Genomic DNA, 11701 nt, shown 5'->3' with positions numbered 1-11701 from the left:
ATTAGGCTGACAGGCCTGTAGCCACCAGGAATATACCTTTGCCCTTAATTGAATATTGGTACCGCATGGGCTTTTCGCCAATCAGCTGGTACCATTCCTAATAGTATGCTGTTCATAAAGATTAGGAATAGCAGTCTGGCTATAACCTGATTGAGTCCCTTGAGGAAGTGCAAGCCGTCAGGTCCTGGTGATTTGTTTGTGTTACGTTTTTCTAGTCTTTTCTGGACACTGAATTCTGTAAGCCACAAGGTTAAGCCACAAGGTTACATCCCATGGCATGTCACTAACAATACAGTCGTGGTTGTTATACCCATCATTTTCCTGTGTAAAAGGCAAAGAAAGCATTTAGTACAGTTGCCTTCTTTTTGTCATCTGTAACCAAGTTCTCCTCATCCTCCTTTATGGGGCCAATGTGCTCTGACCTCACTTTTTTTACTGTTTATACATTTAAAGAATTTCTTGGAATTTTGTTTTTACTCTTCCCCGCTATGTGTCTCTCATGCTTTATCTTAGCCACCCTGATTGCGTTCTTACACTTCTTGTTGCATTCCTTGTAGTGTTGGAATGCTGACAGTGAACCATCTGCTTTATATTTTTTAAAAGACATTTTTTGTCTTTAATGGATCACAGGAGTGCAATTCATTTGGCACTCCTGTGACCCTGTTTCAGCAGAGAGTGGGCTGAAGTCTGCTCTCTGCTGACATCACAGAAGGTGGTCCAGGCTCCGTGTCTTCACAACAATGGAAGTCGAAATCCACCAGGTGCCTGGACTGACACCCGGCTCTGCCTTTCAGCGAGCTGCTGAGAGCCTGAGCTGGCTGCCCCCTCCACAGCTCAGCACTCCAGTGAGCAAAGAGAGGGCAGAGCAGAGAGCTGTGAATGACAGCTCTCTGCTCTGGCAGCTGTGAGAACCGAGCGATTGGTGATGTTTGATCACTCAGTTCTCAGTGTAGAGGCACCGGGGGGACAGATCCAGCATCAGACCGATGCTGCATCGACCTAGGTAAGTATAAATCTGGAAAAAAAAACCCATACTACTCTTTTAATGAGACTTTTTATGTTAATGTTTAGCCACCCAGGTTTAACCTTCACTCTTCTATATTTATTACCCATTGGAATGCACTAAATGACATTTTATTTAATATGTTCCTAAAACACTCCCATTTTCTTCTGTTTTTAATGTATCTAAGATTAGGTCCCATTTAATATCTTGCTTTATTAAGCGCAGTTTTGAAAAATGGGCTCATCTGGAATTTAGTGTTCGTGTATTACCCTCTTACCTCCTTTTCCTATGATTTATGCTGAAAGTGATCATCCTGTGATCGCTAGATCCCAAGTTGTCCAGTATTTCCATATCTGTGATTAGATCTCAGTCACTTGTAATTAATAGATCTAGTAATGCATCATTTGTAGTCGGGGAATCCACCAATTGGGACAGGAAGTTATCCTGTAGGACATTTAAGAAATGACAGGCCTTTATTGAGTGAGCTATCCCTGCTGCCCAGTCAATATTGGGATAGTTGAAGTCCCCCCATTATGATGACATTTTCCTGCCTTGATGCTATTTCTATGAAAGGAGATCCAACTCCTCCTCTTCCTTCAGGTTGGGAGGCCTGTAACATACCCCCACTAGTAATTTCCCAGTTGCTTCTTGCCTCCCCCTCTTCTACCTTCCCTGTCACTCCAATACAAAGAATACCCCTGGATATTTGCCAGCCAGTCATGCGAGCTGTTAAGCCAAGTTTCTGTTATTCCCACAAAATCCCCATCTTCCTCGTGGAACAGCAGCTCTAGTTCCTCCATTTTGTTAGCTAGGCTCCTGGCATTCGTGAACATGTTCCTTAGTTTTGTACGGGTACATATTATTTTCTCCTTAGGTTTTCTGAGGCTGCGATTTTGATCTGTTCACAGATTCACTATGGGATTCGATGTTATGGGTATAATATCACTAGTGCTTCCACCATTACCCTTTGTCCTTCGCTCAATGCAGGCTCTCTCTTCTTCTAAACCCTCCCCCCCAACACCTAGTTTAAAAGCCCCTCCAACTTTAACCAGCTCAGTTCTCCAGATACCCCAATCCCTCCTTCCTACACCAGTTCCTCAGCTATTTGCCCAGTTCCCTAAGCTCCTGCTGCCTGTCTGGTGTGGCTCGAGGCACAGGTAGTATTTCTGAGAAAACCACCTTGGAGGTCCTTCTCTTCAATCTATTCCCTAAGTCCCTGAAATAATTTTTTAGGACTCACCACCTTCCTCTCACTTTGTCATTGGTACCAACGTGTACCAAGACAGCTGGGTCCTCCCCAGCCTCGCTCAATAATCTGTCCATTTGATCCATGATGTGCCTAACCTGTGCACCTGGTAAACAACATACAGTTTGGCGAAAACAGTCTGTGTGACAGATTGCCCTCTCTGTCTTTCTAATAATTGAGTTCCCTACTACCAGTACCTGTCTAACCTTGCCCCCTTCTTACTGGCAGCTAGGGGATGGAGGCTGCTCCAGCAATGCCACCCCTGAGCTGATATCCCCAACATCACGCAACTTGGCATATTTGTTGGGGTGTACCAACTCAGGACTGGCCTCCCTAGCGCTCTTCCCTCTACTCCTCCTTCTACCTGTCACCCAGCTACCTACCTCTGGCTCCTGATCCTCCATTTCTCCACCCACCTCTATACTGCAGCACCTGCTGGGTAATGTCCAAGCTCCTTCTCAGGTTGTTGATGCTTGCAGTTTTGCCACCTTGTTTTCTAGATCCAGGATATGGGCTTCCAGAGAAACAACTCGCTCACATCTCACACAACAGTATGTGCCCTCGATTGGCTCATCAAGGAATGCATACACAGAGCAGGATGTGCACTGGGTCGCATCACCATCCTGTTGGACATTTAAATATTTGTGATAAAGATTTATATTTTACGTCATTATTGTGCTGTCCTTTTTTGTACCAATAAGGTCCAACATACAAGGTTCTTTTTTCATTTTTTTTTTAATAAACCTTTTGTGTTTAAGTGTTTGTGAAATCTTACACCACAAAATGTACTCACCCAATGAAAGGTTAATGACTCCATTTTTATTATTCTACTGCTATCAATGGCCAACACGGTGTCTTTGGTGAACTCTGATCCCCTCCCTTATGAACTCAGGGATGAACAATTTCTATGGAACGGGAAATGCAATTCTGGGTGCCGGGCAGGCAATTTTTAAAAAAAAATTTTGTATAATCTTTATTTAAAACAGACTCACATGTCATAACAAACATAATTTTCTGAATTTCTATAACATCATTTTAAGGTTGACATGTAAATTTTATATACTTAGCAAAAAGAAACAGAACACAAAGGAAATACAGAAAATTAAGCGGTTATACATCATACATAGCTCAGATGTTCATCCCTTTAAACGCTCGGGGTGACTTCTGCAATGTTATCACCAACTAGTATGGATAAACTTCTCAGCAACAGGACATTTTACCAGTCCTAGACTAGTCTAGGCCAGTGAAAGAGCTAAATTGGCTGTGAGATGATTCCCCCTGGGCCATACGTCAGGGTAGGGGGGCAACGGTCGCTTCCAGCTAGCCTCCCCCTACACAACACCCAGGCCAGGACCACATCGAGGCACACATGGAACACCAAGGGGAAGAAATATGGTGCCATCCCCATGATAAATGGCCTCTCCTATAGTGGCAAGACATTGATACCACTTGTCTGGTTAAAACATACCAAAGAAAACATATAAACCAAGTTTCAACATAGTAAAAGATTCAAAGAGAGAAAAGAATTAGGACGAAGGAAAAGAGGGGGAAGAGTTAGGATCATACCTAAAGTCTGGCAAAAGATGTCATCGTCCACGCCAAGCCCCCCACCACCGAATATAGAAGATGTCCTCCAGAGCAAGGGGAGTAGATAATCAAAGTCACAGCCGTTACAGAGAGTAAGTCTAGTCCCACTACCGCTGGGGTTGAATACGCTGTCTGAGAGATAGTTCCGCCAGTTGCAGCAGTGTCAAGTCTAGACTAGAGGATACTTGGTCTGAAACACGAATGTGGTCCAGCCATCATGACCAAATGCTGGCAAAATGATCCCGGGTAGCTTTACAAGTCGCAATCCAATCCTCAGCCTCCCTGATCTCATTCACCTTACGCTCCCATTCCTCCTGACTAGGAATTTGTGCTCGCTTTCAATAGATTGTGAGCAACCGCTTGGCTGCATTCAGCAAGTGGGGCAGCATGCTCCTTTTACACTGACTAATTGGTATGGGAGGGATATGCAGGAGAAAATGAATTGGGGAGAAGGGAATGTCAAGATGTCTTTAATCTGAGCCCTGATGTCTGTCGAATGAAAGACCAGCATAGCGGGTGATGTCGGGTAGAGGGGAGGGAGTGACGTGTGAAAGTGACGTGTATGATGTCCCTTCCGGATCCCCATTAACAATTTCCCCGGCCATCAAGGCTGGGAAAGAATGTAACTGGAGCACAGGGGAGACATTTAGACTCTGGATGTCTCATTAATGAGAACCTGTCACCAAAAAACCATCACATAGAGGACTTTTTATCCCCATGTAATGAAAAAAAAAGTTTTTTAATTGTATAAAATTAAAGTTAAACCCAGGCACATAAATCTCCCCCCAAAAAATAAGGCCCCACCCCCACATATACAAACATAAACTCACACGTTGGGATGCCTGAAAATGTTGACTGTGTTACATATCACTGCGCACACCGGAATGGGAGCAATAATTCTACACCAGACCTCCTCCGTAACACTGATGACCTATAGAGGGCTTTTAAAGCATTGCCTACAGAAAATATAGGGTAGATTCATTTTGTTCTGAATTAATATTTGGACAAATTTTTTGTTATTCGGAGATTCGGATATATCCGAATACCCAAATTACAATATAAACAAATTTTACTGAATGCTCTGAATATTGAATGAAATTCGGACTGAAATTCAAATCAAATTTTACATTGAACTCCAGTCGAATTCTATCTACACATATTGCTGAAATCAAAGAATGTTTGTGTTATTAGAGTACCATTTAGAAATAATGCTGTTTTTGTTAAGCCAAAGGTGATTTAAAGTTATTGTAATCATTTGATGAAGGTTTTTCTTTTGTTTGTTCACTTTGCTGCATTCAAATCAAAATTGGGTAATTTATTGTGTTTCTGTGCCCCCTAAAATCAACTTAATGTATATTTTTACAGAAATTTTGCGTTTCCTAGACTTTTGCGGTAATATCGCGAGACATAAAAAATTAGAACTACCACTATTTTTTTCTCTAGTGTTTTCTGCTTTCAGAAAATATATCATATTTTGGGGGTTTTATATAAGCTTCAGGCCTAAAACGATTTTTTTAAACATGTGTGCAAAAAAACGCAAAACCAGCTCTGGCAGTGAAAGGGTTAAAGCGGAGTTCCACCCTAAAGTGGAACTTCCGCTCATCAGATTCCTCCCCCCCTCCGGTGCTTCAATTGGCACCTTTCAGGGGGGGAGGGGGGTGCAGATACCTGTATAATACAGGTATCTGCTCCCACTTCCGGGAATAGCTAGCCGCAGCTAGCTGCAAATGCCCGCCCACCCCCGTTGTGTTCTGGGAAATACACAGTACCCACAACACAACGGGGACCAGTGTAGATGCGCAGCGCGACTTGCGCATGCGCAGTAGGGAACCGGGCAGTGAAGCCACAACGCTTCACTTCCTGATTCCCTGACCGAGGATGGCGGTGGGGGCAGCCGAGAAACGAGCAATCAATCAGCTTCAGCTGCCGACATCGCTGGACCCTGGGACAGGTAAGTATCCATTTATTAAAAGTCAGCAGCTGCAGTATTTGTAGCTGCTGGCTTTTAATATTTTTTGTTTAAGTGGACCTCCTCTTTAAATGATAAGTTCACCTTCGGGAAGATGTTACATGTTCCTGCAGCGGCTCAGCTCTCCGAGTCTTCTGTGTGACAGCAGTATGGGGAGAAGTTCCCCATACCGGCTGTCACTTTATGAAAAGAGTGCGACCGTGCCATTCATTCACAGAGTTCTGTCCTTTGCCGATGTCGGCTTGTAGTTTTCAATAAACTCCCACACTGCTGCTGAGCTCTCTGGTGGATGAGGAACAAGGAGATTGTCATAAGAGACAAGGAGATTGTCATAAGGGACATATAAATTGTCATAAAGGACGAGGAGATTGGGACCCCGATTTAGTCCCTTGGACAAGTCATTTTTTTTAAAAATATCCACACCCCTGGAACTGTTTTTTACATGATGAAGATCAGCCATGAAGTATATCTGAGGTGTATATCAGGGTGTGCTTCTTCCCCACATGAGAGCTGTGATGTCCAACAACATTCATATAGAAGACATTTCCCACATTCAAGGCACTAATACACCTCGAGTGTTGTGTGGGATCCCTGATGTACAGGAAGACAGGACTTCAGTGAGGAACAATTTCCTCACTCAGGACAGGAAAGTGGCTTTTCCCCCGTGTGAGAACCCTGATGTCTGTTAAGACTGGACTTATCTGAGAAACATTTTCCGTACTCAGGACAGGAATACAGCTTTTCCCCAGTGTGCAATCTTTGATGTGTGTAAAGATGGTACTTCCGTGAAAAACATTTCCCACACTCAGGACAGGAATACGGCTTCTCCCCCGTGTGAGATCTCTGATGTATGTAAAGATTGGACTTCACTGAAAAACATTTCCCACACTCAGGACAGGAATACGGCTTCTGCCCTGTGTGAGATCTCTGATGTCTGAAAAGAAGGAACTTTCGTGAAAAAGATTTGCTGCACTCAGTACAGGAATAAGGCTTCTCCCCTGTGTGAGATCTCTGATGTGTGTAAAGATTGGCCTTCTGCGAAAAACATTTCCCGCACTCAGCACAGGAATACAGCTTTTCCCCCGTGTGCAATCTTTGGTGTGTGTAAAGATAGGACTCCCTTGAAAAACATTTCCCACACTCAGGACAGGAATACGGCTTCTCCCCTGTGTGAGATCTCTGATGTCTGCAAAGATGGGACTTCCGTGAAAAACATTTTTTGCACTCAGGACAGGAATACGGCTTCTCCCCTGTGTGACATCTCTGATGCATGGAAAGTTTGGACTTCACTGGAAAACATTTCCCGCACTCAGTGCAAGAATATGGCTTCTGCCCTGTGTGAGATCTCTGATGTGTGAAAAGAAGGGACTTCTGTGAAAAAAAATTCCCACACTCAGGACAGGAATACGGTTTCTCCCCTGTGTGAGATCTCTCATGTCTGCAAAGATGGTACTTCCGTGAAAAACATTTTCCGCACTCAGTACAGGAATACGGCTTTGCCCCTGTGTGAGATCTCTGATGTTTGTAAAGATTGGCCTTCTGTGAAAAACATTTCCCACACTCCGGACAGGAATACGGCTTCTCCCCCGTATGAGATCTCTGATGTGTGGAAAGATGCGACTTCACTGAAAAACATTTCCCACACTCAGGACAGGAATACGGCTTCTCCCCTGTGTGAGATCTCTGATGTGTGTAAAGATTGGACTTCCGTGAAAAACATTTCCCGCACTCAGGACAGGAATGTGGCTTCTCACCTGTGTGAGATCTTTTGTGCACATTAAGTTGGGATTTAAATTGGAAACACTTCCCGCACTCAGTACAGGAAAGGCTCTTATCTGTTGGAAGGACGGCACCGTCCCCCACAGTCTGAAGTTCCTCAGGATAAGAGGAATACGATGGTCCATCTACACTGTGTGGTGCCGGATGGACATTTGAGGTAGTCGGGTTTTCTCCTGGACTATACTGTGTGATGTCCTCATCTTCTACTTTACAGTCTGGAGACAAAGTGAGACAATCCTCTGAGGTTTTCCTCATCTCCCATCCATCTACTAAAATAGAGATAAAAAAAAATTATTACTAGACATGAGCAGATCTTACAATTCCCCCCTCAAGGTAACTAGTAAATGGGTCCTCTGATCTTCTACCAGTTCATTTCTTTATTCATGGACCTTAGTCAGAGAGTGAGGAAACAACGAGAACTGTCTTTTATAGGAGTGACAGTGATGAGGGGATTATAGGACGAGTGTCCCCACCCCCTCTATCACTCATTGCCATCTTCCCAACACAAGAAGTCCTGCACTTCCTTATTTAGTCCATGATTTAGTCATGAATAACAGCGGGGCTGAGCCCCACCAGAGGTCAGAGAGTGAGGATGGGGGGAGAACAACCATGATGAAGACTGGACTGATCCTGAAGACCACCATCATTGGGTTATTGACATATCCCTCATTATCACTTTCTGTTTAAGGTTCCAAAGTTTGAGGATGTTATCACATTATTATCAACATGTAAAAGTCTGTGCTCCAATCAAATCATCAGAAAATGTCCAGCTGGTAGAAAATGGGTGCAACAAAAGAGAACAAATATTATGTTTATATATAGCAGTGAGGAGAAGGGAGAGAGCAGAAGTCAGGACTATGTAATGTACAACATACTGTATAAGATACAACAGATAGGACTATATAGTATCAGAATGATGTAATGTACAATATAAAGAATATAGTGCAGGGGTCAGGAGTATGTAATGTACAATATAAATTATACAGTGTAAGGGTCAGGACTCATAATATTGGTATTCAATAATCAGTGGAAGCTTAAATGTTTACATGAGACAAGTTGCAGAGGTCCCACACTGCTGCCTCCCATCTCCTGAGACTGCATTCAGTGACTTGGGTCTGAGACTATACAGACATATCCCTCCACCCGCCACAGCCAGCAAATAACAGAAAAAGTAACCCTGGGAGAATTGCTCTGTTAGAGATCATGCTAGACCAGGGCATGAGGCAGCAGACCCAAAGCACATGCCCAAGGTGCCTAGGTAGAGCAACATGTATAATGAATATCAAAATTTTTCTGTCAGCTGAACCCCAGAATCTCCATAAATCCAGTCTAGATACATAAATTGTGTCTGCAGCACAGAGAAGGAAGATTATCGGAGAGAAATACAGGAATACAGGACGGGGAACACAGCTCAGGAAAGTGACCAGGGGATTACAGGCTGATACCACCCAGTCCTTGCCCTACTCAGGACCAATCAGTGAGCAGTATGGGTGGAGGAATGTATTTAGTGTTAATGACCCACCTGTGCTGATCTCTGTAGGAGTGTCCTCCTCTATAAATGTCCCCGTTATTCCATCCTCCTCCATAGACTGCTGATCATCCCTCACATACACCTCTTCTTCTTCTGCTTTAACCTCAAATTCTATATCGATTGGATCTCCACTCTAAATCAAGAAAATGAAAATCATCCATAAACCATAAGATTTATTATTGTGACATCACATCACTAAAATCCACACATCATCTCTAGGAGTCAATGTTCTAGATGATCCATCCCACCAACCTTGTAACAGTGAGGGATGGTGTGATCTTCCTGTGTGGAATCCCGGGAATACAGAGGACGGGGACATTTCTCTGGTGGGTTCCTGGTATTAGGTGGCTCCATCATATCCTTGTGTCCTTCTGATAACTCGTCCATCACTCCATACTCCTCATCCTCCTCTTTATACTCTTCTTTAACATCAATATTATCATCCCCGAGGTTTCCACTCTGGATATATAATAAAACATTCATTGTAACAATCATGCTGTGTATAAATCAGAACTACCAATAATTGTCAATCATCTACCTGATGATGGTGAGGGATGGTGTGACCTTCCTGTGTGGAATCCCAGGAATACAGAGGACGGGGACATCTCTCTGGTGGGTTCCCATTACTGGATCCATCTGTAGGAAACACACACACTGACTGAATACATTGTTTCTATGTGTTTATCAGATGATGGGGGATCTAGGTGGAGCCTCCGTACTGCTCTCTCCTTTACAATAAAGTCTCCTCTTACCCGGTGATGTGAGGGGCGGCTGATTGTCCATCATGACGTCCTTGTAGAGATCCTTGTGTCCTTCTAAATACTCCCACTCCTCCATGGAGAAATAGACAGTGACATCCTGACACCTTATAGGAACCTGACACACACAATGATACAGTCACCATCCAGACACATCCCTTGTCTGTTACTGGATAATGTCCCAGAATTCCCAGCACCGCTCACCTCTCCTCCATCATCTCTCTGGTGACTTCTAGAATCTTCTTTGTATTTCTCTATTCTATCAGGGAGGGAGGTGGAGGGAATGTGATGGTCATATGATCTCCAGACTTCACAGGAAGAAAACCTTAGATTTGAACACAAATAGTAAAATAAAATTATATTCCCAGAATTCTCTTCAGCTCCCTATTCAGCCCTACTTCAGGCTGAGATATAATTCACCCACAGGACCCCCGCACTATGGAGGTTAAAAGCTTGTAGCAGGTATTCTGATGTCATTACATACAATGCAGGACCAACAGTCCCACTTTGCAAGTGAGGATTCAAAAGGTCCGCCCACATCCTAAGAGCATCAGAAAAAAAAGCCAGATAGAGGGACATTGGGAGGAGGAGCTGTGAGGTCAGTGTGATGTCATAGGACATATAGATTCTGGATGGAGGGACATTTGGATGGGGAGATTTGGGGGTCCTCTATATGAGGCTCCTGTGCAAACAAATCATTGTTCCTGGGTGCGTCCTTCCTCTCCTAAACTGAAGAGTGAACTTTGACCTTTACCATACAGAAATCTGTCAGGAATCTGTGAAAGTAAGCTCTCATGTGATCAGGTGATGTGCGGAAGAACGGAGTGTAAATAGCAGACAATTTTCTCCAGAGCTCCTAATGGTGAGGATGGATTTTGCTGAGTGCTGGTGCCAAGTTTCCACCCCCCAGGATCACTGCAGGTGTGGAGAAAAGCTGTGTAAGAGGATATGGAGGAGAGATGAGGAGGAGATCCAGGAATCAGGATAAAGGTCAGGACAAGCAACAGACGAGCCCATCCAAGAGATGAAGCCGGGGTCACTACACAGAAAATCAATCCAAGGAAACAACAGGCAGGACGAGGAATAGCAAGAAGGAGCTCAGAGACAAATGAGAATATTGCTCAGCCAATGGGAGATGATCTCAGCATGACTTACATAATGAAGGAGATGAGGGGGAGGGGAGGAAGTCACTTATGGTGACCATAGAGACATGGAAATTCAGCTGGTTCAGCAGGGATCGGTCACATTTCCATCCATGTGTGGTCACTGCCGGATAAAAGTCACTCCATCAGCGGCTGCAGCCAATAGCTTCATCACTGATCTGTGTATTCTGAGAGCGGAGGAGCGCCCCCCATTGTCAGAATACAATAGTGCAGCGGGGAGGATTCCCCCATCCCCCTCCAATGTGTGGATGGGGGAATCACTTCAGTTTTTTCCTCTCAACCCGCTGGCTGAACGATAAAACTGAACCATGTATGGCCAGATTTGGAAAGAAGATATATTAATCATCAACTGATCCCCCTGAAGGGGTTAATCTACTTATTACCTCCTCTGCTGCCAGTTCCTGCATTGTCTTCTCGCTACGTCCTTCCAAATGGAACTTCCTGTCTGTATTCCATAGAGACTTCCTGTCTGGGTAGAGGTGAGATCACCACCTTGTGGAGCTCAGAGGAACTGCAGCCCCGAGAAATGTCTCATAGTGTGAACACGGAAATAGATTCGGTGAGTGTATCCTATAATAGTGCCACATCTCTGAGTGTGTATGAAGAGGCGGAGCTCTGAGTGTGTATGAAGAGGAGGAGCTCTGAGTGTGTATGAAGAGGCGGAG

The 11701-nt window shown here is 44.2% G+C and overlaps 1 protein-coding gene across 1 annotated transcript in view; it reads right to left on the bottom strand.

Moving 5' to 3' along the window:
* Window positions 1-3049: 3049 nt before the first annotated feature.
* Window positions 3050-11701, bottom strand: part of LOC141121933 (uncharacterized) — a 34637-nt gene continuing 25985 nt past the window's right edge. Inside the window, 7 exon segments of the mRNA XM_073611684.1 lie at window positions 3050-7853; window positions 9107-9248; window positions 9368-9574; window positions 9654-9751; window positions 9868-9991; window positions 10078-10198; window positions 11420-11481. Coding sequence (XP_073467785.1) covers window positions 6439-7853; window positions 9107-9248; window positions 9368-9574; window positions 9654-9751; window positions 9868-9991; window positions 10078-10198; window positions 11420-11481 — 2169 coding nt within the window. The 3' untranslated portion in view covers window positions 3050-6438.

This window comes from Aquarana catesbeiana, unplaced genomic scaffold, assembly GCF_042186555.1.
Source record: "Aquarana catesbeiana isolate 2022-GZ unplaced genomic scaffold, ASM4218655v1 unanchor235, whole genome shotgun sequence".
In the NCBI taxonomy this organism is placed as follows: domain Eukaryota; kingdom Metazoa; phylum Chordata; class Amphibia; order Anura; family Ranidae; genus Aquarana; species Aquarana catesbeiana.
Note: the sequence above shows the minus strand (reverse complement) of the source record. Positions and strands in the feature narration are given on the sequence as shown.